At 46.1% G+C, this 27,575-nt stretch overlaps 1 protein-coding gene across 2 annotated transcripts in view; it reads right to left on the bottom strand.

Moving 5' to 3' along the window:
* The window catches only part of GRID1 (glutamate ionotropic receptor delta type subunit 1), a 677,925-nt gene that overhangs the window by 211,309 nt on the left and 439,041 nt on the right, over positions 1-27,575 (bottom strand). For both annotated transcript variants that reach the window (XM_044759934.2, XM_044759928.2), the window contains exons 6-8: positions 14,970-15,140; positions 2,577-2,738; positions 923-1,042 (exon numbers count right to left, since the gene is read on the bottom strand). In XM_044759934.2, coding sequence (XP_044615869.1) covers positions 923-1,042; positions 2,577-2,738; positions 14,970-15,140 — 453 coding nt within the window. The remainder of the gene's footprint in view (positions 1-922; positions 1,043-2,576; positions 2,739-14,969; positions 15,141-27,575) is intronic.

Genomic DNA, 27,575 nt, shown 5'->3' with positions numbered 1-27,575 from the left:
CCTTTACATCATGACGCTCCCATCTCCAGCCCTGACAAGCACATGAACCTCCTGTGAGGGCCATTTGGGGGAGTGCATCCAGGCCAGCTAGGCTGGCCAGGCCCTGGGCAGCCAGCCACTGCCCTTACCTGCATCCCCATGATGGGCTCCACACTGTGGTTTAGAGTGAGTCACCACATCTAAGGTCCCTTGTTGGATAATTGTTTCATCCCTTGTTTGCCACATTGACCTCTTGGTTCCCACACCTATTAGACTCTTGACTTCACAGGCCCCACTTAACTTTGGGGGTTCCAACTCTGGGTAAAGACCTCAATCCTGAAAATCCTCCATAAGAGGAGGGAGGAAGAGGCAAGCTATTACCAGGAAGAGGCCCCAGGCCTGCCACTTGCATTAGCACCAAATAAAAAGGCCAAATCCCACCTGAGTCATGTAGCTCGTCTCTCTCGTCTCTTTCCAGTGGGCCCCAGCACTCCCCACTTCTCACTCTCCTCGTTGTTCATTTTCCTGTTCACGGCTTTTCTCATTCTTGGATCTAGGTGACACTCTTAGCCTATAACCCCTGTCTCCCGCCCCAGCCACAGTCACACCTGTCCCCATGGTTTGGCTGATTTCAGCAGCTCTGGGAAGACACGTTGCCCCTTCCAGCCTCACCCAGGACTGCAAAGCTGGCCCTCCAGGCCCAAGCAGTGGGACCAGTCGGCGCCAGGGGCACCTGTTGTACTGAGGGACTGTATTGGCGACTCTTTCTATTCAAAACTGCTCTGAACCTCCTCCCCACCAGGCACCATAAAAACCAGCATCAAGGGCAGCATCCACAGAGAGAGACTGGGAGAGGGGCCTTCCGTGTTGGTCACGCCTGCTCAGAGTCCAGTGCCCGCAGCACCGCAGAGGAAGAGGGGGAGGCGGGCACCCGGAGGCTTACCTTACGCATGTCTTTGCCAAAGGTCTCACTGTAGGTCGTGCCCAGGATTTCAAACTGGACGTAGGGATTTGAGCTGTCCTCCCGAAATTCCATCACCCCTGTGAGGCCAGTGATGTGGCCCTGCAGGACAGAAGGAAAGACCATTGGAGGGTGGGCCAATAGGGACCGAGTAGGAGAAGAAATCTCAAAGGCAAGGAAGAAAAAGGAAGTGGTCACCAAGAAGGGGACGATCAAGGACTGGGGAAGTAATGGACACCTGTAAGAAGGAAAGAGTTGCAGGCAGTCCCAGGGCCTCGAGCTGGATCAACATGCCCAGGCCATTGCTCACAGGAGAAATTCCTAAGGCTTGTACCTATTGTGCACGCCATCAGTATGACTACAGCTCCTGCTCTGCGCCTTGCATGGTGCTAGCCATGAGATTGAAGAGTGACCTCACCCTCCTTCTGTCCTCACCCTCCTTAGCTTAGTCTTCCCTTGCACCCTGCTCCAGGGGCTCACCTCAGCCTGAGCCGAGAGGGAAGCCAAACATCAACAGGAGCCATATCTGACACACGGTGGTAAGTTGCGGGGCAGTGAGTTTGAACACTGGAAGCCAAAACCCAGTTCAAGTCCTGGCTGTGCCACCTGTGCCACCTTGGGCAAGTCATCTCCCATCTCCCAGCTTCTATCGGAGTTAATCAGATTCATGTCACAGATCCCGCAAGGACTGAAGGAGAAAATGTGCACAAAGCATGGCATCCGGCACAGATGGGGTGTGGCAGGTGTGCAAGTCCTTTACCTCTCTCTGCTAGCTCAGTGGGCTCTGGGGGAGCAGGTGGCAGATGTGTGAGCTTGTGATGAGCCCCCTTCTTTCTTCAAACCTGGGGTAGGGGTCTATCCAGGCTTGATCTCCCAGATTGGGAGCTGGGAGAGTCCCAGAGACTGAGCTGGTACCAGAGGGGCCCTGGCTCTAGCTTGGGTGCATTCAATTCAAACCCACACCAGAACATGTTCCCTGCTCTCGAAACCATGCACAATTCATCATGACTACAACTCCTAGTACTACAGATTCCACTAAATGCTCTTTTGAAGCCTCTAAAAGCCAATTCACTCTTAGACTTATTAGTCTTCTGTGGATTACCCAATTCACTTCTAATCCGGCCTTCCAACTTGGTGTCAGACCTCAGTATGTCATGGGACACATCACATGCACACACACAGATACGTGCACCCACACACAAAAGCACACACAAGCTGAGGCCCTGGCGGATCAGCACATGCACTTCCAACTGAGACAACCTCTCTTATGGACTATGGATGGTGGCAGCCTGCATGGAGGGCTAAGTGGCAGACATGAGCTAGGCAGTTGCCTCCATTTTTGACTTGGTCATGGACCTTGGACAAGTTACTAACCTCTCTGAAGTCCAATCTCCTTATATAAAAACAGAGACAACAACAACAACAACAACAACACATATCCATGAACCCAAGCTCACTCAGCCCTCAAATGCTGAGACAGGAAGAGTGGCAAGGAGGGAGGATTGGGGGGTGCCTGCCAGGACAACCACACAAAGAGCTCAGCTTCAGGCCACCTGCTGGAGCAGGCACAGAGTGGGGGGTGCATGCAGGGGCCTGTCTCTGGCCTTGGCCTGGAAGGGTGCCCCTTCGCACATACCTTTTTGATGGTGTCCAGCATGGACCTCCCTCCATTCCATGGCTTGGTAGACTTGCGTATGCAATTCAGGCTCGCCATGCTGTGCCACTTCCGGTCCTCCAGCTTCCTGTGGAAGGCGTTGGCCAGCATCAGAACACTGTCATACAAGTAGAGGTTGGAGATCTGCAAAGACAAAGGTGGTGAAACCCTTTCTACTGGTGCATTTCCAGAGATAGGGGAACCAGCAGAGGGCTGGGGTGACCCAGGATGCTAATACCAAGAAGTGAAGCCCAATATCTATGCCTCGCTCCACTGGCTTCCCAGTCATTCATTCAAAAATCCAGCCAGGTGCTGAGTTCTGAGTAGAATGTGACCTAACTCTGCTTCAGGAATTAGAATGGGAGGCAGATCCACACATCAACAGAACCAGCATGATCAGTGCCATGAGTGAGACTTGCACATGCAGGTTCTGTGCAAAACTGGAGTGGGGCATCCTGCTCAGACAACAAAGGATGCAGGGAGGGATGGGCAGAAAGCTCAGTCAAGAAGGATTCGTAGGACAAAGGGTGGGGAGCATTATAGGGAGGGAGCAGCATTATGCAAAGGCATGAAGGTGTAAAGGACAAGGGCCCCTTAGGGCAGGGTCGGCCACTGTTTCCCATAAAGGACTAGATAGTAAAGATTTTAGGCTTTGTGGGGCTTACAGTCGCTTTTGCAACTGCTCAACCCTGCTGTTATAGCAGGGAAGCAGCCGCCGATGACACATAAGCAAAGGATGTGCCAATAAAACTTTATTCACAGAAATAGGCAGCGGCCTATATTTGGCTCGTGGTCCATAGTTGGCCGACTCCTGGGTTAGAGGGACTGAAAACAGTCAAGATGTTTGCGTCAACAGGTACAGTAGAGAGGGAGTAGGATCAAGAGGGAGGCGGAGATCGAGCCATGTTAAGCCTCACTGGATGTGCTAAGGAGTAACAACATGGATGGCTTTAGGAAGAAGGACACCATTGGAGGATCTGTGCCCAGAAACCAGATCTGTGCCTTGGAAAGACCACTCTGGTTTCTGGAGGTGCCCAGGGTGGATGTTGGCCCAAGTGACACTGGCAGCTTGTGGTGACAGAGATTCCGGAGGCCATGGAGCCCACTCTGCAGTGGCGTCACCACCACGCAAGGGATGTGCTGGAGATGTGCAACTGTGTGCATCTGAGAATGACCCCTCTGCTCAGCTGTCTGCAGTGGAGTTGGATCATAGAGGAGACACAGCCCATCTCAGAGCTCTTGAGAGCACAGTCGTGAGGGAGAAGTTGGGATAGTCAACAGTGAGAATCACACACCACAGCAGTGAGATGGGGGGACAGGTCTGGCTCACCCTCCTGAGCGTGATTAAAGACTGCTATCTGGATGAGCCTGAATACCAGCATCTTCCCTCTCAGGGGTCCAGCCAGATCCCTCTACAGGGAAGAAGACAGCCCTGTTTCCAGGTGTTACCCTCCCACAACCTACTTCCCCTAGGGGGCATCATAAGAGCAAAGGGAAGAGACAAAAGGGAGAGGGTGGGCAGGAGATAATGTCCACCCTCGGTCAGGTTTGTGATCCCCTCCCGGGTAACTGTTGCACAAACAACCATCAGCCAAAGTGGGCCAAGGGGATGATTCTCTACACACCTAAGCAGTGAGGTGTCCACTAAAAATATTTCGGGAAAACAAAATCACTGGATATAAATAGGAGAATATATCGGCCTCACAGGACTCCTGAGAAGATCAAATAAGGTCCTTGGGCTGCAGGAGGAACCCCTGCTGTCCCCCAACCTCACCTCCCACCACTCCCCAGTATGCCCACGCATCCCCCCGTGCTTTGTTCTCAGCCTGCAACTTCTTTCCTCACACGTCTTAGACTGGGTGCCCCCAAAGCAGAGCCCCAGACGTGAATTTAAGTGGTAGGACTATCCTTTGCAACTGAAATCAGAGGTGGGCCAAGGGAGCTCGTGCAGGACATCGAAAGCATCTGCTACATCAGGCCTGCTCAGCAACTCACGCTAATCCTTAAGGGTCATCTCTGCCATGACACATCCAGGCAGAGCTGACCACTTCTTCCATGGGTGTCCCTGTACCCTGATCATTCCTACAGACCCCTGTCCTATCCACCTTCAACCTGTGTCCTTTCTGTGACAGCCGTAGGCACAGGAATGGATGCCACTAAACCCTGTGTGCCTAGCGCCTCTCCACACTGTAGGTGTGAGAAGTGGATGGAGGGTGGACAACAGATGTCTCAGAGATGGCAGGAGCTTGCCCGGGATGCACAACCACGGATTAAACGAGAACCTCAGGCTGAGGGGGGCAGGCACAGCAGTGGCCAGTGACCTCCCTCAGAGCTCATCAGCCCAGAGAAGTCATCCCCACCACTGGAAATTCACTCCCTGTCCTACAGGGAACACCATGACAGAACCAAGTCTCCAGCCCCTCGAGCCTTGGGGCAGCATTCCCTCGATGAAAAAGATGAACCCACTCCCTGCTCTTGTCAGCCCCCCAGCTCTCAGGAGCCCCAACCACTGTAAAATTATTTTTGACATATCCACTTCCCTCTGGAATACAAACCCAAAGGGAGATGCTGTTATAAGAGAATGTAAGCCCCTTAGAGTTGGCTTGGTTTTATTTTTTATCTTTTTCCAAAAGGATAACTCAAAGCTGAGAGTCCTTGTTAATGTCAAGATGTCTCTTCTCAAGACATTCATGGGTCTCCCAGCCACCCACTCACAGCCTATACTATTCAACCAAGGGGCCCTTTGACCATATCTCCACCTGTACACGCACTCATGCACACATGGGGCAGCCACCCCGCTGTAGCCCAGACCAGCACCCAGTGGAATTTCCCTTTTTCCTTCCAGCACTTCTGTTCACAATGAATTAAGGTACTTAACAAATGTGTGAATGCAGAGAGGCCTTCAACGAAGAGGAAAACACAGGATGCGACTCAGAAAGGCCAAAGGAAGCCCTCAGCCTTCCTACAAGTATATCTCCTGGGAAGGAGGAACCCATTTCAGTTCAAAGAAACAGGCCTGAACAATGCTCTTTTCCAGGCATGGATAGGCCTTCCCACTGCGCCCATATCTATCACCCCGGGCACCTTTGTCCATGATATACTACACACTGTCGCTTCATAAATGCATTTACCTCACCAAAATTTGAGCTTTGTTAAGTGCAGGGCCCCCGAAATATATATATATATGTATGTATATATACACAAATACATATATATTTTTTTCCACTGTCTCTAGAACCCAGTATCCAGCACCAACCAGAGACACGGTTGGTGCCTAATGTATGTTTGATGGATAGATGCATGGCAGATGAATAGAAGGATAAACGGATGGATGAATGAGTGGATGAGTGGGTGTGTGAGTGGGTGGGGGACATGGGGAGATGGATGGATAGGTGGATCTCTTGTTAAACAGGTACACATTGATCTTTGTTCACAAAAAAAGAATACATAGAAAACAGAGAGCAGGAAAAAGATATTTTCTGCCTCCAGCTTTGACCTGGGAGGGAATCTCTTTTGTTCAAACAACAATTTGCTCCTCATTTATAGCCTACCCAAAATACCTTCTTGATTCCCACTTGGAGATATTTCCGTCTTCTCTACTCACTCCTGCCCCTTCTCCTGGTAAGATGCTCTCTCCATACTTCTCCCTGCCTTGGGCAGAAGCTGACATGCCATATCGATCTGTGGCTCCACCTCTGCTCTCCAACCCCAGCATCTTCACTTAAGCAACCTGGTAGGTTTACTGGTGGGGACACAAAGAGAGGAGTGCTACCCTCAAGTCTGGTTGTCCAGAGAAGGGACATTTGGGGGAAAAGATCAAGAGCAGATAGTAAAAAGGCAGCCTCTACTTGGGCCCCTCCAAGTCCTGACAAACACAAGAAGCCTTTCCTCAGGGTGGGTGGGTGGAGACCAGTGTTGGGGCTTGATCATGCCAAGCCCCCGGGCCAAGTGGAGAGGTCTAGAAGGAGAGAGGCTCCCTGTTGCACGAACGCTCACTCACTAACAGCCAAAGCTGGAGCTACAGGCCACAGGGACAGAGACGGCAGGCCTGGCCAAAGGAGTCTTTGCCTCTCTCCCTCACGACTCAGGTAAGGCACAACACAGAGTTCATTAGCAAAAGACAAACAAGCAGAGCAGATATTGTCACCATTTAAGCTCTCAGCCCTCTCCCAGTGGAGCCTGGGGCTCTGGCTGGCCTAGGAACACTGCAGCACACAAGTGACAAGGAACCAAAAAAAGAAAAAAATGCATTTCAGGTCAGAGTAGACTTAAGAAGCAAAACAGAGGTCAACATGTCCAGGCCAAAGGCTTGGCGGAGGAAAGACCGGAGGCAAAGCAAAAGATCTGGGGCCAGGTCAGAGACGCCAGAGGGAGTCAAGTCAGAGGCACGCAAGAGCCAGTCAGGAGAGGGGATGGGGCTGTCCTGGGAGTCTGTGGCTTCCATTCTAGGTAGGGACAGAGCTGGAAGGGGCCTCGCTGGTCCAGTTGGTCACCCTGGAGATACAGCACGATGTTTACTCCATTGTGTATGCAGCTGCGCCGGGTGGCCTGGTAGGATGAACAGGAGCTTTCGATTCCTCACAACCTGAGCCAGCTTTGCTCACTGCTGGGCTCCCAGTGTGGACAGCTGTGCATGGCTACAGCAAGCACTCAATAAATGCTTATCGAATGGGTGAACTGAACCTCCACTTGCACTTCCTTGCTGAGTTGCTGTTGAACAAGCCATTTCACACTCTAGACTTAAACTGATGACAACAAAATACAACGCAATCAGTGGCCTGGAGAGGGGCAGTGGGGCAGCCCTGATCGGCCTCCATGTGAAACACAGATGGGAATACCTCTGTGTGCCATATACCGTCCTAAGTTCTTTGTGTGCGTTTTTGGTTTTCAAGGGAGCAGAGACAGAAGGGAATGGAAAGGGAAATAAAGGACCCAGGCGGGCTCCTGACTTCATTGTGGGTGAGCTGAGAGCTCCTCCAGCGGTGTCCCCAGTCACTGGGGCCCAACATGGGTCTGGCACATAGAAGCGTGGAGACTACTGAGAAAACAAACTTGTGTCTGCCAACACCTCTCTCGCAAGGCCCCTTGGTCTGAAAGCTTTTCAAGAGTGAGCAAGGGTAGCACCTGACTTCTGCAGCTTGTGGGTCCAAAGAATGAGCAAGGATAGGCCCTGAGCATTACATCCCCAACCGCCCAAAATCTGCTCAACTGTGCACGTGTCTCTGGCCTCCTCCTGGCCCGAGCAGCAAAGTCACAGCTGCCACAGCCCCCCTGGGTCTCAGTAGGGTCTTTCAGGGCTGCATGCCCTGAGGTGTTGCAGGGCTGCCCTTTGAGGGAAAGGCCACTTCTCTGCTCCCAGAGTGATCCAGAAAAGGTGCCAATCCAGGAAGGCCCAGAGTGGGGGCCTCTATAATACCCTGGCCCAGGCTCCCAAAAGGAAGGTGGCTTGGCCCATTGCGGTCAAAGGCCTGACATTTGCACTGCAGAGCTGGCTCAGCCATGGCAGCGTTCAGTACAGCCAGTCCCGTAACAAGACAATGCAGGTGCGCAGGGGAGAGGGGGAGGCAGGCAGGATATGACTAGAATGGGGGACAGCTGCAGCCCAGCACCTGTGGGAGGCACCATGCTCTGCACTGTGTCACCTGTTGCCCATCCCCTGCCCAGGCTTAGGGGTTTCAGTCCTGGGGAAGTTTCCTTATGTCCTCTCTACATGGTCACCTCCTACGGCCACAGCATGGTTCAGACGCCCTCATTTCTCCCTAGGGAACAGTAACCACTGGTTTCCTTGTCTCCAGCTCCAGTCCTCCCTTCGACTCAGCGCAGAGCTGGCTTTCTCGGATGCACATCCCGCCTTGTCATGTCTCCAAGGGCTACACCCTGCCCTCAGCATCCTGGCAGCTGCCCTCCTCTCCAATTGGCCTCCCGATACTTCTTGCCTCTCACCCCTTGCTTCAGACACACTGAACTCTGCCCCTGCTCCCCCACGCCTCTGGGCCTCTGCAGATGCCATTCTCCCTAACTGGAACATGCTACAAAACAGAGACTAAAATTCTCAATTTATTTGGAGTTTCTGAGAATTAAGATACAGAACATTTGCGGGAAGTCTAACACAGGAACTGGCATATAATAAGGGCTTACGGGTGTTTGTGGAATTAATGAACGTTGGACGAATAGTTTAAATCTGTTCTTGGAAAAAACACTAAGGTAAAGAGATGTCAAGGTATTTGCAAAGAGGATGACTCTTAGAACATAAGTGATGGAGGCGAGAAGCCACACTAGGGAAGGATGTAGAAGCTCTGTATGTATGTTGCATGTGGAACTGTCCATCTCCAACCAGAATCTGGGGTGTGCATGTCCACAAGATGTGGAAATCCAAGCAAGGCTTGCATTTCCAAAGTCAATTACCTACAAAAGAGGTGGGTCCTCAGAAGGGAAGTAGGGGAGATGGAGGCATATCTTTGGGAGGCAGAAGAGAGAATTCAGCCATGAGCTCGTGCCTAAAACTCGCAGCTCACGAAAAACCCAGGCAGATACTCCTGGCTGCTGGATAATTAAAGACCAACCACACGAGGACCAGGGACGGAAAAACAGATTTTACTTTTTAAGAGTTAGCACCAGAATTCCCATTTCTCCAGTAAGTATATTTTATTTAGGAATATACCTTGTGTCAGCAGGAGCAAAGGCTACAAGTAAGATTGTTAAATTGACTTTCACGAGGAAATAAGGAGAATTTACTCTGGAGTCAAGACCCAGAGAGACAAAATAGAGGGTGGACAGGGGAGCCAGCAAGATGTGGAGAGAGGATGGGGCACTGGTGGGGAGGGAGGGCAGGCAGGGAAAGTTCCCCAGCAAGAAGCAACTTAGGACATCAGAGGCTGTCTGCACAGCACCAATGCAAATGCCCCATTGCGACTCCCGCTATGTACGTAAGACACCATCTCTGAGACATGGATTTATTGTCTTGTTGAAACCAGGAAAGGCACTGATTTCTCTTCTGGGTCAGCACCAGGTGGGGTGGAGGAAGCCTCATCAGAAGCTCAGATGATTTGTTTACTTACTGAGTCCTCAGAAGCAGGATTAGGGCCAAGAGTAATGGAAATATAAAGGCCCCATGAAATGTACTGAACTCTTCAGGAGAGAGATTCGCTTCCAATCCTATCTGGACCTCAGCAGGCTGAGACCTGTGCCCACCCCCACCAGACTGGAAGGGAGAGGCCACTGGAAGATGATGGTCCTGCTGTGTAGCCGGCTGTCTGCCGTCCCTGCACTCTGTGTGTGTTTCTCCGTAGTAAATCTGAGAATTTCAGCAAGTCATATTTGGGTGCCCCGGCCTTGTCTCCATTATATTCCAGGGGTCCAGGGGATTGTTATCCATCAACATTATCAAGGTAAGAATCATCCTTGAGGGTAAAGGAAGATGAATGGTGGGCCAGGGTCAGAGCCACCTGGCTTTGCATCTCGCTACTCGACCATTATCCGCCCCACACCAAAGCTGGAATCGTGGGAAATGTTTTCATTAAGAAAGGCTGCATTTCCTGCAGGCTTCTAAGGAGTCCAGTTTTCTCTTCCCTCCATCATTAATCAAGCAAAATAGACTGTTCGGGGAGACCTCACAGAGGGAAACAGCAGGAACTGACCTCTGACCAGATCCTCAGACAGGCTCTGGTCATCCAGCAAAGTCAGACAAGCAGCCGGCAGAGAGTCCAGCTGGGAGGACAAGCTGATGCCCAGATGTCACAGCTTGAGAAATTCATCCCCAGGCGAGGCCTCTCTGCCAAACTGCTGCCAGCCCACCTGTCCTGAGAGAGGGCATCATAGCCAGGCCTGAGGAGGGCGCAGATGGTGGCAGAGGGCAAAGGGGATAGGGAGCTCTCTGCGTGGCTGAATTGGAGGGGGCATGTGGAGAGTAGGGAGGGGCATCTGTCCATACCCGAGGTCCTCTGGGCTCCAAATTCACACGTGGCCACCTGCAGCCAGAACAGCAACCATTGCACCCAAGGAGACCACCTGTGCAACTGCCTCTGACAAAGGCATTGATGACCACGCTTCTCCACGCTGGTTGTGAAGGGTTCCATCTGGGTCTTCAGGGTGAAGGAAACCAGGGAAAGTGAAATGAAGCTCAAGGTAGCTGAGGAATGGGGAGGCTCAGCGTTTTGCAGAGAAACGATTCTACTAGCAGCTTGATGAAAAACGTGCAGCCAAGCAAGAGTACAGAAAACCTTAAAGAAACAGGGCCTCCTGGAGGAGGGGAAGTTTTGAAATGCTTTTATAGACTGAGCGTGAGAGGCACAATTCCAGCTAACAAGCCATTCAAGAATTTTAAAATGCACAAAGAAGAAAAATTCCAACCCGAGGGAGCATTGTATAATAACACCACATTAGCCCCCCAGCAAGGCCCAGGCTCCACGGTGACCAGACAACACAGCTTATACCATTTGTCTGCCCCATTTGGAAACACATTCGAATATAAATGGAGTGGCAATGTGACAACATGTCTGTTACTTCAACTGCAGCCCTGAAGTCGCCAGGCAGGCAGCGCAGTTCTGAAGACGGAGTAAGTTACAGATTCTCCTCTGAGCAAGGCTGCCAGTGAAATCTTAGCAAAGTCTCAAGGTTCTTAAGGACTCGTTATCACTTTTATTAACTTACTGAGTCAGGCGAACCCTAAGCTAACTTGTCAAGAAAACCAGAATGAGAAACACACAAATAAGACAGGACTTTGTAGGGAAAAATAAACAACTGCCCCGCACTCTAGCAAATACGATGCTTTTGAAGCCACAAAAAGCCACTTAAGTATTTTTCTTCCAGGGGACTTTCTCTCTACTAAATAGTAACCAAATTGATTTGCTATAATAGTGCTTGGCTGGCTTTGGAGCTCAGACAGCCCTGACCACTGGCCTGACAGAAGAAGACGGAGTTTCTGAGGCCAGCTCAGTGCTGAACTGGAGAGATGGATGATCTCGTAAAAATTCCCTGTTCCTGATGGTCCTCATGACAACTTCTAACCCAGAAGAATCATTCTAAGGGCAGCCGTCTGACGGAAGAACTAAAGATGGACTTGAGAGCTCCACTTCCAAAAGTATTTTCATTAATTTCATCAAGACAAAGTTAATAAGCCATGACATAAATGTGGTTTTTTTCCTTAAGTTAGTTGTTCTAAACATGTTAGAGTCTTCTCTATAAATCTCACAGCTAGAGGCTAGTAGAAATTAGTCTGCCTTCTACACTGTCATTAGGAAAGAAAGAAGTGGTAATAGCTACTGAGGAAACCTAAGCGGAATGGCTTGCAAATGAGATGAATCTACAAGCTGCCCAAATGGTTGTTGGGCAGGATGAGTAAATAAATCCACATTTCCCTCTCGTCAACCCCCACACAAGGAAGCAGGTGCAACAAATGGAGATCGAGACGCCCTTAATAAAGTATTTTATTTATAGATATATAAAGAGGTTTCTAAGGGCAGTTTAACTTGTGTTAAGACCTGCATTCTAACAGATCCACTCCATCAGTCCTTGTGGAAGTTCTCCAACGAGCAGGTCTTGTATACAGAGCTAAGTGGGTCTCAAAGCCACGGCCTCTCTTCTCCCATGCAAGGCAGCTCTGATGGAGTGCCCGCATGAGCACTGTGGACAGTAAGTGGTGCATGATGCATAGGATAAGGGGCTGGACAGACCAGAGATGCTCTCCCACCTGCTCTGATGCTTTTAAAGAGCATGCTCAGGAAGATAGGTGGACTATATCATACAAAAGATGAGGCTATGTTCACCCTTGCCTTGGAAACCCTGAACCCGCTTGGCCACCTCCTCCATAATGATCCTGTTAATAACCCAGCCTTGTTCTAAATGCTTGCCATATGTTCTCTCATTTAGTTTTCATCATGACTCTAAAGGGTAGGTAATATTTTAATCCCCAATTTACAGAGGAAACTGAAGCAGAGAATGACAAATAAAAAATAACACGTTAAAAAGTTAGTAACTAGAGTGACCGGGATTCAAACCCAGGCAATCTGGTTTCTGTGCTGCTGCTGCTACTACTACTACTACTACTACTAATACTGCTACTGTTACTAATACTACTACTGCTGCTACTGCTGCTGCTACGACTACTGCTACTGCTACTATTACTACTACTGCTGCTACTGCTACTGCTACTAATACTACTACAGCTACTAATACTACTACTACTGCTGCTGCTGCTGCTGCCACTACTACAGCTAATGCTACTATTACTACACTGCTGCTACTGCTACTAATACTACTACAGCTACTGCTACTGCTACTATTACTACTGCTACTATTACTACTACTACTACTGCTACTGCTAGTGCTATTATTACCACAAGATCTCTGTGATGTCACTCTTAAATGTTGCTCTTTGTGTCGTGCCTGGGCCCCAGCAGGAACAGAGAGAGGTAAGGTGGCTGGGGTTCTAGGTCTGATATTGCATTCACCACATTTGATGACAACGAGCCACATGCCTCAGAGCCGTGCCTCTGTTTACCCTCTTAAGGGGTGTGTGTCATCTTCTAATACCCTCTACTGGATCCCTCCTCACTACCATCAGTCTCCCTTTCTCGCTTGTCCTCCAGGACAGATGCTTTGCATCCAGTGTGCCTGACGTGCTACCAAAGAGCTCACCCGCACCTTTAGTCCACGGCAAAACAAGTAATCATAGGCCTTGATGAGATACCGTCCCCTCTCCCTCCACCCCTAACCCATGCAGCGTATGTCTGTGCCATGGGAAGTGGCCCCTCCTTAGCTCCTCAAGCAGAAGGAGTGCAGCATGACTAAGCAAGAACTGGGAAAATGGATGGGGGACACGGGGCAGGGCGAGGGCAAGGCTGCATGTGCTTGGATAAGAAGGAAGCCCTTTGAGGAGAGAGAACGTGGGGGACCTTCCAGGGAGTGAGACCCTCCCAGGAGCTGGCCCCACAGAGTGACAGGGTGCCCTCTCCTCCTTGCCTCAGGCGGGGATGTGGGGATGGGCACGCACTGCCTGAGCCATGTCATCTCACTGCGCTTCCATCCACATGGGGAGCGGGGGTAATCAATACAGAGGCACAGTGAGAGAGTCTTACTTGGCCCTCACCTCTTCTTCCAAACTCCAGAAAGGAGGAAGACAGAGCAGGCAAGAGCATCCAAAAGTACAAAACCTGGCATCAAGTACCTTCTACCCCCCAGCCCATATGCTCCAGGCTCTCAAGTCCACGGGTCCTGCAGAGGCCTTAGTCCACTCTCTTGGCCAACCCTTCACCACCTTAGAAAGACCCAGACATTCTGATGGCTCCCTGGAGCAGTGGACACGGAGGGAGTGGGAGTTACTCTAGTTAGAATCACAGTGTCTGCTGAGTTTCCTCATCAATCAAGGACATATTTCTAGCATTTACCATCTGTTGGGGCACATTTTCTTCCCCCCACCAAACATAAGATTATAGAATGGATTTGATGTCTTGGCAAATGACATGTGTACCCAGCCCACTCCAGAGATTCTAATAATTTCCCTCCACAAAATGTGTGCCCCTGATAAGATGATACGAAAATGTCCTGGGGTGGGGCAGATACTCAGGTGGCAGATACAGCCATCTCTGTCCTGCAACACTGATTTCCACTCCTTATGCGTGGTTGAGTAAAGGAGGTGTAACTAGTTTCAAATGCTGAATGGCAAGCATATCACGTGCACAAACTTCTGGACAATTTTCACAAACCCACTTGGGAGAAATTTCTTTTTATTATGTGGCTCCCACCAAGCATCAAATGAAAGTTTTCTTGGGCACGATATTCCTAATGGCAGATTCTGGGCCCAATGGACAGTCTCCACTGTGCTTCATTGTTACCCCAAACATCCAGGGAGAAAACCACCTCTCACAACAGGTCACAGCTCCACATCCTACTCCCAGGTCCCAAAAGAAGCTAACAGAGATTACACCTATGTCAAGCCAGCAATGGAAGGACTGACCATGAGCCTGTCATCTGATCTTGGAAGGAATGGAAAACTTAAAACAGGTTCAAGATGATGACTCCCCATAGGAAGCCTCCATCCCCAGGCCTGCCATGTGAACCCATCCTCCAGGAAACTGTCATCACAGAAGCCTAAGAGACGAGAATCTCCTTACTCCCTAATCATGTTACTTTTACATACAAGAGGCACCCAGTGAGCTAATATGCCCTGTCTGCTGACAATGGGGATAATTGCCTGCTGATGTTTCTCGGAGGCACTGCCCAGTCGACTGGTTTCAATTTCAGTAAATGACAGAGTTCTAGTAGTTAAAGTCGGTGGGCAAGAGTGCTCAGCGGGAGTTGAGGCATACAGTCGCCCGAGGCGGGCCAAGGGCATGGGCCTTTCCCCTCCTGGAGGGAGCTGGCGAGGGGAGCACTGACCTGCAGCATCTGGAGGTAGCCTTCCTGGGGGTCACAGAGCAGGGAGGAGATGCGGTGGTTGTTCCTCATGCATTTCTGGTTGTCCTTTGCAGACGGGAAGATCTGCCGGACCACGGTCATCCTGCCAAGGGCGCTGTGGACCAGATCCAGGATCTCTGGGTCGCTGATTTCCTGGGAAGATAACCAGACTCATTCTTACCATTGACTCATGAACTATTTCTGCAAAAGGCCTATGAGGAGGCGTCTAGATCAATAGCCGAAGGCATTAAGGGATGGGGGCCCAGGTCACTCAGTTCGTTAGTTGCTTATTTACAACCAATACTTGCTCATCCTAAAATGCAAACAGGATTACTCAGTGTCTTCCCTGAAGGCCAGGAAAAGATGTCTGAAGCTAGACCATCAATGCACTGGCTTCCTCGGAGTCCAGCTCTTAAGAGCCAGTGCTGTCAAATGTCATGTTAGGCATTAGCTGGAAATAAAGGCTAACTTTCTTATTGGGAGTCATCTACCTGACTTAGACAAGGAAAACTGGTTTTCTCTGACATAGCCGACCAAAATTCAATGAGTTTCTCCTAATTCCTTAATAATTAGAATTTTTTTAAAGATTTGCATATAAATTTTGAAAATATATCCATTCATTCACTCAGTCATTGCACAAAATCTACCCAACATCTCGTCTGTGGTCTGTGCTGTGTTAAGCACTGGGGATACAACCGTGAATGAGTCAGGCCTAATCTCACCTGGTGAAGTTCAAGGTCATCATAGGATGAACTATGAGGAGTGATGTAATAAGGAAATCTAGAGGCAAAGAAAACTCATTGTGCTTCCACGTTAGACCATTTGCTAAGCTCTTCACACAAATGAACCTCATTTGGTGCTCACAATCACCCTAGGAATTCTGTGAGGTGGATCCGATTATTATTGTCCATTTCTAATATGCACTCTCAAGCATAAAAGTAACAAAGGGGATAGGCCACAGGGAGCTCTTTCCAGGAGGAAGCGTCTGTGAGGAATTAGCACTGAAGCTGAACCGGAAGGACAACTTGAGGCAAAGTGCTGGCATGTAGTGGGGAGGGGCAGTGCAGAGCTGAGCCGATGATGCTGCTGCTGATGGCCCTGGCAGTGGTGGCCCCCTATGGCACACTCTTCCAGGAAGAGGCAGCAGGGTGCCCCTCCGACCTGGGGAGGGGCAGGGCCACTGGCAGAAAGGGAGAGTGGTCTAAGGCAGGGCTGGATCTTTATCCTGGGCCAGATGTGGGCGAGGAGGCTCCGTAAACCTCGCTGAATCATCCACACCAAGGGCGATGAGGGGCCCTAGAAAAACTTGAGGCAGAAACAAGCCACAGTCAGACTTACATTCTTGAAAACCTCTGGCTGCTGTACAGAGAGAGGATTAGAGAAGAGCCAAACTGCTCCATGGCTGGGAGCAGCACAGGACGACAAAACATGGAAACGCACATGGACCCAGGGTTTTAGCGGTGGGAAAGAGACAGGTTAAGAAAGCTCTAGTTCACTGACTGTCTCCAAAAAGTGACTAAATCTGTGTTGGCTGCAGGTCAAGATTTTAACTGTGAATCACTATGTTTTAAAACCAGTCTTCAGTCTTCCTCCTTGCAGACAACACATTGTAGCTTTGAGACAAGGACATGGTATAAATGGAGATGATGAGGTTAGAAATTAGTGATCAGGGCCTTCAAAATCCCTTAAACAAGAACATGACAGGTTGAAGGGTAAACAATGTATTTCCGGTTCTTAGGGACCTGATGTAAGCGTGAAGGCTGCTCAGTTGAAACCACGTGCTGGAACCAGAAGAAAGCAAGAAATGAAGAGTTGCATCCTTGCAGAATGAATGGTCAATAGTTCCCAAGTATGCTGAATTGCAGTCATCTCAAAAGAACTGAAACACCGTCACATACTAAATCTGGGTGTAGACCACTAAATTTTGTATTTCAGACAAAATTCTGTTAAGGGCAGATGATCCTGTTGGATTGGGACCTACAGACAATCAAAGGTGGAGAAATTGCAGTGTTCACCTCTCAGGATCACCAGGTGAGACAGGCCCAGAACCCAGCTGAGCTTCAGGACACGGAGCAGAGAAAGCAGCTGAGCCTGGATGTCTGTGCTCTGCTCTGCTCTTAGCTGCCCTGCCAATGGAGGCCCCACCCCAAGCATCAGATCCTGGGATCAGAGAAATCACTTTCCCATCTAACAGTCAGCAGGACTGTAAGAAAGATTCCTGTGAACACCATATACTAGAATTTTTAAAATCTATCCTTAATTTTTTAGTAAAAATCTCAATCCGTTTATATTGGACTATGATTACTTATATATTTGGATTGATTTCTCTCATGTTATTTATATTACATATTTTACTGTTTCCTTTTTCTTCCAACTTTTTTTGCTTCTGTTTGGAATGATTTTGTTTCCTTTTTCATTTTTTTACCCTATTTTGGAAGTTATATTCTCTGTTACTCTTTTATGGGTTATCTTAGATATTTTAATATGCATACAAAGTGTGAAATTAATCAGTATTTTTTTACTCTCCTCTTCAATATCTATCTCTAAGCACCATCATCCCAACTAATGTGATAACAGTGGTCAATATCTTAATTCTATCTTTCTTTATGCCTTCTATTTCACATAATTTCCAGTGTTTTATACAGTTAATATTTGTCTAACTTATCAATATATTTGTTAGATATTCTTCTCTGGACCTCAAACCTTACATCTGGGATCATTTTCCTTCACCTGAAATACATAATTTAGGATTTCCTTTAATGTGGGTTTGTTAGTGATAAACTTAGCTTTTGTTTGCTGGAAAATATCTTTATTCTGATCTCATTATTGGAAGATAAAATTCTAAGTTGACCACTATTTTCTCTTAGCACATTGAAGATAATATGGTCCTATCTTCTGGCTTTCATTTTTGTCCAGTGTCTTTGTGTCCTGTTGCTGCAATAACAAATTATCACAAACTTAATGGCTTAGAATAACAGAACTTTGTTCGCTCCCAGTTCTGCAGGCTAGAAGTCCAAAATCAGTCTCACTGGGCTGAAATCAAGATGTTGGCAGGATGCACTCCTTCCAGAGGCTCCAGGGCAGGATCTGTTCCTTGCCTCTTACAGCTTCTGATGGCTGCCAGCATCTCTTGGCTTGTAGCCACATCACTCCAGTCTCTTCCTCCACGGTCACATCACCTTCTCTTCTGTATAATTAAACATCCCTTTGCTTTTCTCTTATAAGAACACTTGAGTCCACTAGGATTTTCCCAGATAGTCTCCCCATCTCAAGATCATTAACTTAATCACACTGTAAACTCTCTTCTGCCACATAAGATAACACCCACAGTTTCCGAATTGGGCCCTGGATATCTTTGGGGTCCTTATCAGCCCCCTACCTCAGATACTGGGAATCAGTTTAACTCCATTCCTTTGGAGATGACCTGTATGTTCTCTCCAGATGCTCTTTAGTTTTTCCTTTGGCTTTGGAGCCCTGCAGTGTCACATTGTGTCATGTCTGGTGTGGATTTTTTATTTTTACTCTGCTCCTGATCCTTGGGCTTCCTATATCTGGAGTTTGGTTTCTTTCTCTAATTCTAGAGAATTCTAAACTATAGTACCCTTTTATATTATTTCTTCCCCATTATCTCTTATTTCATTCTAGAAATCCAACATTATCATTCTATCTTCCATGTGTTTTAACCTCCCTTTATGTTTTCCCTCTCTTTCTTTCTCTGGCTGCAGGGTAAATAATCTTTCCATATTTTCCAGTTCATTAATTCTCTCTATATCTGTGCCCATTTTGATATTTAATTTATCCTTTAAATTTTTTAAGTCCAATTATTAGGTTTTGAATTTCCTGAAGCTCTCTATCTCTCAATTCTGCTTCACTTTAAAATGTCTTAAATGTCTTTTATTCCTTGCTCATATATTCCAGCATCTCTTTATTTTTTGAAACATATTTAAGCATCCTTCTTTAACAGTCTGTGTCAGATAATTCTAATCTCTAAAGTCATTTCAGATCTGATTGAACTGTCTTTCTTTCCCCCTATCCTTCCTTGCTTCCTTTTTTTTCTTTCCTTCTCTTTTTTTTCTTTCTTTCTCTCCTTCTTTCTTTCATGTATGGAATCTTATTTTCCTTAGAACTTGCTTGTGAATTCCTTGGAGTCTGACTGGAATTTGCATTACCTCAAGCAATGTTCATGCTTGCTTCTACCACCTACCTAGGAGCACTTCCCTTCCATAACCACAGAATTTAATACGGAACTTTCCTTTGGGCTTGGGTCTCAAACCTGCTGGAGGCTTATCAATTCTCAAGAAAATTTCCCCCCTCCATGCAGCTCCAAAGTCAAGATAGGAAACTGCCCTTCTGCACAGTGAGTTCATTTCTCATAAACCCTTACTCTGAGAATCTAAGTTTCTAGCTTTATGTGGAAATCTCTCATTAAGCCCCACATTTAATTGGTTCTTACACTTGTTCTTATATGTTCTATGCCCCACACAGCCAGAAGAATAAAAGCTCAAGGTCTTCACAGTTTGGCCAATAGATTCAAGGCAAAAACTAAATCTGAAGCTCACATATTTCCCAGACTTTCCCTTTTCACTATTTGGCCCCTATGGTCATTACTCTCAACTGCTTAGTGATCTATTTAAAAATACTTTTAAAAATATATTATATTCAGTTTTCTTAGTTCTTTTCCTTTTGGGAGTGTCATTCAGGCTAATTATTCTTCCATAAAGACATCTACTAAACCTTTTATACAAATTTTCATTCTTTAGCTCATAACCTTGCTCTTTTTCTGGGACACACACCCATCTCCCAAACTCCTCATATGTCTTGACTGGGTAACTGACTAAACTTTAGTTATTATGTTACAATTTATATTTGCTTCACTTGACTGCCTTTTCCTAAGTTCGTTGTCATTAATATTAGAAGGAGGGCTGTTTCTGAGGGGCCCAAGAGAAGCATGTGCAACTTTCCCCATTTGGTCAAATCTCAATTGTATTCTTGAGACATCTCACTATTGTGGGTGAAAGAAGGTAAATATTCTGCAGGTTCTACCTTATTTTGTCTGTTGCTCCAGAAACATCCCCCTCCCCCGAATTTCTCCGTTATCTTCCTCTCCTACAATCAAATAGGTTCCACTCATAAATCCTCTCTTATCTGTATTGCTCACTCAAAATATGATTTCTGTAAGAGATGATGGCAACTTGGACTAGGATGGTTACAAATGGATCATCTTCAGAGATAGCTTAACTATCTAGTAGAATCTAGAGCACATATTAATTGATGGAATTAAAATAGAGCAATGGCAAATACTGCAGGATCCAGCTCTTTTTTCAGTGGAAGAAGTATTTGTAGTTTGAAAACAAAAATATTGTAACAACTAAAAAAAGTAGAGATGAAACAAGGGATAAAGTTCCCAGTTAACATCACATCCTTTTTGCCAGTCATCAGGAGGAAAAAAAATACCCTTTAGTGCCTCGTGGCACACTTAAAGGACGATTTCTATGAAAACAACAAAATGTGAGACTTGCTTCATGCACTGAATAATAAAAATACTCACCGCCTCTAATTTTGTGCTGAGAATGCACACTGAAGCTCAGACAATCTTCACTTTGAGTCAAATACATTATTAGGAAACCTCTACAAATATCTACTTCAATTACAAAGAATTAAGACTAAGAAAAAGTTAGATGAACTCTAAAGAAAAGCTAATCCTTACATCCTCCCAGAAGGCTTACTTTAGTTCACTGATTGAAAGCAAAATTGTCCTTCTTATAGAAGATAGTAAGGAACAGAATGAGATGTAATTGCCTCCATTCAGAGGCAATGTGTGTCTTCAGCCAGGGTAGCTGGCAGGCTCCAGGGGGACTTAGCATTCCAAAAAAATTTAAAGTATACAAGTATGTGTGCATTTTCCTGTAGACAAAGCCCATAGGCTGGATCAGATTTTCAAAGAAGGCTTTGACTCAAAAAAAAGGTGGTGAACAACTGATATGGAAGCTAGTGATGGTTTTTAAAATTCTCCTTATTGTGAACTATGAGAATAAGAGAAAGTTAAGGAAGACAGAAAAGAAAGAAAGAAAAGAAAGACAAAGTTACAGAATGATATATCAAATAAGGTACATTTATAGTAGAGATGTATGCAATGTAATAAAAACAGATGTGAAGGACACACACCAACTTCGGGAGAGTGGCTGGCACTGGGGAAGTAGGTGGGGATGACAAACAGATTTGCAGCCTACCTGACGGCCTTGTCCCTCTTCTTCTGTGCTGGCAGAACCGCAGGGTGAACAGGTGCCCTTCCCTCCACTACGGGATTCGAGGTGGTAGGAGGCGACCCCTATACCCAGAATCAGAGGTACATCCTGCTTGGTCTGAGCCGCCCTGGGTGGTCCTTCTACTTTAGGTGGTTGTAGGGGAGGGTGCATGACTCCATTTCTGGTTGTGGAGATGTGTGGGGGGTTTCCTTGGGAGATTCTGAGTGTGTCCGCTCAATCCTAAGATGATAACCAAGAAGAGACGGCACTTTTCTGCCTCTTGAGGTGTGAATCATGGGGAGATCCCCCTCAAAGGCAGGCCCAGCACATTGAGGACAACCGACAAAACAGGAGTCCTGAGATATTATTTAGCCTCAGAATCGCCCTGCCCTGTAAACTCACGACCCATCTCTGAGCCTTCTCTAAGTTGAGATAATAAAATCTCAGGCCATTTACGGAAATTGGATTCAGATTTTTCTATAACTTAATCATCAGAAACAACCTGACTGATACCAAATTTAATGGGACTGCTATATGAGCACAGAGCAGACTTCAATTATATCTGAAATGGTTGATTTCTTAAAAATGGAGATCTCAAATATGGAAAAATTTAAATTGTGGACATGTAGATGTTTGTTACATCGCGCTCTGTATCTTTTAAGCCTCTTAGAAATATTTTATTTAAAACAGAGAATCACTGTGGAAGTCTCACTCCGCAAAATGTCTGTTTGAATAGCAAAGAGGATACATTTTTATAATGAGGAGAAATCATCAAAGTAGCAATTAAAATGGTAAGGATCTCCTTCTTCTAAATATACATTTTTGGAATACCAGATGCAAAATTCATAGACAAATAAGTTTTTGTCTGATCTTCACGACTTCAGTAAAATTTCTGAACCTTCTGACATCAGGGGAAAATATTATTAAACATTTATAGAGAAGTCTAAACTTACATAGGGCTATGCAATCATATTATTAGTCATTTCTTTTTATTCCTTAGAAAGACCTATATCTATCAAACATCTGCATGATACCAGCATTATTCCATCTCTGGAGAAATAATAAAATTTATTTCTCTCCTAAAAACCATGGTGTCAGGTAATCTAAAGTTGATGATAGTAGAGAAACTTCACAGACAAAGCTGGCTAGAAAGAAGTTGAGAAAATAGAAGGAAGATTCAATAAAGTCGTGATGAAAAAATTACTCCCACGGAAGTCAACAGGCTTTTCAGAATGTCTGCTATATTCAGATCCCTATGGAGTGCTCGAGACAAGGAAAGCTACCCATGCATTGTCCATGGAGACAAGGACATCTTGGTGAAAAAGAGAGGGTAGGAGGGAGCTGCCAAGGCTTGGAGCTGGTTACATTCCCAGGACAGAGGATGGTGGAAGGAGAGCATCTTCTGAGTGGTTGTTCTGACCAGAGATAAACCCTTTCTCATTAATCATCCCGTATAAACTCATGGGGTATGCCTGAGTCTCCCATTATACATAGGATATAGAAAATTGCAGAAAGGATCCCTTGCTCCCCAAAGTGTGGTCCATAAACCAAGAGCATCAGCATCACCTGCGAGCTGGTTAGAAATGTGGAATCTCAGACCCCACGAGAGTGTAGGATCTGGAATCAGATGGGTTTGGGTTCCAATTCCTGGCTTTTCTTCTTCATGGCTGCGTAAGTTGGACAAGGCACTTAATTCCTTGGAGTGTCACCTGTAGACAGGATAACAGTACTTCCCAGGGTTTTTAACTTAATTCAGTGGCTTTAATTCAATGGGATTCAACATGTCCAGCACAGAGCTTGGCAGCAAGTACTCCTTATCCTTCTGAGTCAAAAGCTGGGTTCTTAGATAGCCAACAAAAGACCTGCCTTAGCCTGGCCTCCAGGTGAGCCAGAGCAGCCCTTTTTCTGCCTCTCCTGCCACTCCATCTCTCCTACAGCCTCCTCCACATGCTTAAGGGAGCCTGTGGCAGACCAGCCCAGTTTGCAGTTAGCTGTTTCTCACGCCTCACCTCCAAGAGACCCAAGGATACTCAACCAGTCTATCATTAAATAAAATGGCCTGTTGGTTGAAAATCCGTATGGCTTCCTTTATTTTTATAAATGACACAAATGGTTTCTGCTCACAGTGAAGCCCACATTCGGCCTGCCCCTTCTGTCCCAGGCTGCCCCAGTGACAGGTGGCAGAGCTCTCCCCCAACCCACCTCCTCCATCACAGCCCATTCCCATGAGTGAGCACAGTCAGACCAGCCAGCAATAAGCAGCTGGCCTTGCTCCCTAAAGACCTAACCTGGCTGTGGCTACAGGGCAGGATGGATGTCTCCTCAGGGTCTCTGTACAGTTCCCAGAAACCCTCCCCAGGCCTGCTGGTTTACCAGGAGAATCTGCTGTCTCGCCCAGAGAAGCCCAAAGTAAGTCCCTTGAGCTTTGAATTTTTAGTGGCTCTTTTATTCTATTTCATTTAATTGAGTTTTTATTTCATTACATTTTATTCTATTCTATTTGACCATGAGCACAAGATGGACATCTGCCCTCCAAGGAACCAAGGGACCCACACATGTCATCAGCATTTATTGGGACAGTCACTAAAGCTCCTTGGCTGGCTGGTTATTTATGCATGATGGAGGGGCTTGAGTGGGCTATCTCTGAGACTTATCTACCCTTCCCATCAGCTCTCTTCTCTTCTTTCTTTCCGGCTCTTACTTTAACTTGATTCTTTCCTGTTTCCACTCTCTCCTTTGTCTCACTCATCCTCCACCCACCTTCTCTTTCCCTTCTTTTCCTTCCATCTCCTTCGGCCTTCCTGCTTCCACCAACCTTGCAAGTTCTGAATCCTCACAACCCCATGTCAGCCACCGCGGCTCATGCAGTTTCCCTTAATTCCAGCAGACTCAGAACGTCTAAGGTGGGTCAAAGCAATTCCCAGAGTGGTTCAGCGATTGATAACCTCAGCCCAGCCTTTTCAGATGTGATATTCCTGAAATATGCTCTAGGCTGGACCTGAAATGTATACTTCTGTAGGTCTGTCCTGGGTATTGAAAACACGAAAATAACTGTAAGGACCGGCTAGAAATAGCTTTGTCACAATTTGGAGGGCAGGGCAAATCTAGAGCGTGCACAGTTCCACAACTCAGGGCAGAGTCTGAGTAACAGTCCTCTGGGTAACAGGGCTCTCAGTCACAGGCAGAGAAGTGGCAACCCTACGTCTCCAGCAGAACAGCGTGGAATTCACCCAGAAAGGGGGTCTCATGAGCTGCATCACAAAAGTCCACCTACTCAGATCCTCTGGTTCTTTATTGTATACCCACAACGCTGACTCAGATCTGGGGGCACTGTGACTTCTCAGTGCTCCCCGCACAAAAACAGAAGGGAAGTGCAGGTGCCAACCCATTGCTCCATCTACGCTGGAGTTGGAACCAGAACACCTCTCAAGGCCAGGGTGTGTCTCTCAGATTCTGCTGTTGCCTAGTGCTGAGCACCAGGCCTGGCAAATACTTACGAAGGAAGAAGGGAGGGGATGGAGGAACAAGTGGAGGAGGAAGAGAGAGAAGACTGGAGGGAGGGAGAGGGAGAAAGGGAGAAAAGGAGAGAAGGCATCTTCAGAATTCCCCACAGAAAAATGTGAACCTCGAAAATTTTAACATTTAAAACTCTGACCTAAGTCACTATCTCTATAACACAAAGCCAGTGCTTTTTATTCTGCTGTTAAATTTTTAAAAGCTGGCTGGGGCTTCAATTTGCAGCTTACTCCCCAGGCAGATATTCAAACAGAAAAATAAATATAATAGTGGCTGATCCTTCACAGCACTCATTTGCTTGCTTGCTACAAACCACTTTAATTATTTTGTTTGCAATCCCTATTTACTCGCCTCAAGAGAATATTTAAATCTGCTTCTATTTGTGTACAACTATCCTTACCACTAGGAAAATGTGACCTTATGATTCACATTAACACCTGGTGGATTTTTATCCCAAGGAGCTAACAGAAAATTATAATTTTTAATTGCATTTACCATTTAAAATCCAGAAATATTATCAAAAAATGATTCCAAAGATGATTTGAAAATAAAATTGCATGGTCCAGAGCCCCAGAGTGGATGGTTGTGAAGGTTACAGCTATGTGTTTAACACATCAAAGCCCTCACATCTGAACTAGATCCAATTGCGGAGACCCAAAGGTAAGAACTGAGAATATAAATTCAGAAGAATTGAGGACATACAACATTGTAATTAAGTGTGCAGATGCTGGCCATGATGGATTGATAGGGGCTGAACTTACCTCTCACCTTAATAACTAAAAACAAACAAAATATATGAAACAACAGTTTTCAGACTTTGGACAAAGGCTGAACAGTGGCACCCAAGAGAAAAGAAACAAAAGAAGTCAGCTTGAGCTTACTACTTAGAGAGACTTTCCACGTTGTAGCAGAGGAAGCGGAAACCTAGGCAAAGCCTGACGGTCTCCATGAGTCTGGGTCCTGAGGAGGCCCAGGCAGTTAGAATTCATAAAGCAGGATTCCAGAGAAGAGAGATCTACACAGAAAAAGCCCTCTAGAAATGTGGAGAACGTCTCCTTTGAGTCTTTAGCTGTGTATGGATTAGTGCGTGTGTGTCAGGAAACTACCTGAGTCCAGGGAAAGGGTCACTTGAAAGGATCAGGTTTAATAATCCTCAATAACGGATCAAATTAGCAACAGACTAAAGACTGTTTTTGACTTGCTTAACAAAGCTTCAAAGCAAGTCTTGAAAAACCAAAATATTCCAAAGTAACTTAACTGTTCCCCAGGGGGGAGAGGGGGAAAATGTACTTAAAGGAATAAAAAGGAATCAATCATCCAACCATATGAAGTTCACAGTGTCTGGCATCTAATCAAAAATTACCAGGCATGCAAAGAAACAGGAAAACCCAACCCATAATGAGGAGAAAAATCAAGCAATAGAAACAAGCCCAGAAATAATACAGATGGTAGAATTAGTAGAATAGGACATTAAAACAGATATTATAAATATCGTAAATACACACCATATGTTCAAGAAGATAGAGGAAAGTAGGTGCATGATATGGAGAGAAATGAGACACAAACAATTTCTACAAATAAAGATGCAATATCTGAGATGAAAAGTACTCTGGATGAAACTAACAGCAGATTAGACACTGTAGAAGAAAAATAAATGAACTTGAAAGCATGGAACCAAAAAGCCTCCTAAATGAATCACTGAATGAAAAAAGCACTGGAAAAAATTAATAGAGCATTAGCGAGCAGTGGAACAACTTCAAGCAACCTAATACACCTGTCATTAAGTCCAAGAAGAAGAGAGAAAGGGAAGGGCACAAAAAATATTTGAAGAAATAATAGTCAAACATTTTCTAAATTTGATGAAATCCAACCCAAGCACATAATGAGAGAGAAAAATATAAATCTTAAAGGCAACCAGAGGAAAAAGACCCAGTATGCAGAATGAAATAAAGATAAGAATGGCAGCTGATTTCTCATCAGAAACAAGGCAAACCAGAAGTCAGTGAAATGACATGTTTAAGGAATGAAAAGACAAGAGGTGGAGAATTTATCACATACCAGAACTACAAGAAACTTAGATGAAATGGACAACTTCCTCGAAAGGTGTAAACTACCAACCTTCACTCAGAAAGAAAGACATAATCTAAATATCCTATATCTACTAAAGAAATTGAATTTATTGTTAAAAATCTTCCCAAAGGGGATGGGGGGGAACTTCCAGGCTCAGATGCCTTCACTGGTGGATTCTGCATACATTTAAGGAGGACATAATATCAGTTCAATACAAACTCTTTGAGAAAATTGAAGAGAAGAAAATATATACCAAGTTATTCCAGGAGGCTAGCACTCCTCTGAAAACAAAACCAGACAAAGGGTTTACAAGATTAGAAAACTACAGACTACCATCCCTTATGAACATAGATATAAAACTTCTTTAAAATATCTTAGCTAATACTTTGAATACATTGAAACATTATTCACAATAGCCAAGACATGGAAGCAACCTAAGTGCCCACTGACCGATGATTAGATAAAGAAGATGTGGTATATATATATATACACACAATGGAATACTGCTCAGCCATAAAAAAGATGGAATCATCCCACTCACAACAACATGGATGGACCTGGAGGGAATTATGTTAAGTGAAATTAGCCAGATGAAGAAAGACAAACACCAGATGATTTCACTCATACGTGGGATATAAACAAACATATGGACAAAGAGAATAGTTCAGTGGTTACCGGAGGAAGGGGACTGGGAGGTGGGCACAGGGGGTAAAGGGGAGCACTTAAATGGTGGCAGACAAGTAATAACGTACAACTG

The sequence above is a fragment of the Equus asinus genome, chromosome 2 (assembly GCF_041296235.1).
Source record: "Equus asinus isolate D_3611 breed Donkey chromosome 2, EquAss-T2T_v2, whole genome shotgun sequence".
Classification (NCBI taxonomy): Eukaryota; Metazoa; Chordata; class Mammalia; order Perissodactyla; family Equidae; genus Equus; species Equus asinus.
Note: the sequence above shows the minus strand (reverse complement) of the source record. Positions and strands in the feature narration are given on the sequence as shown.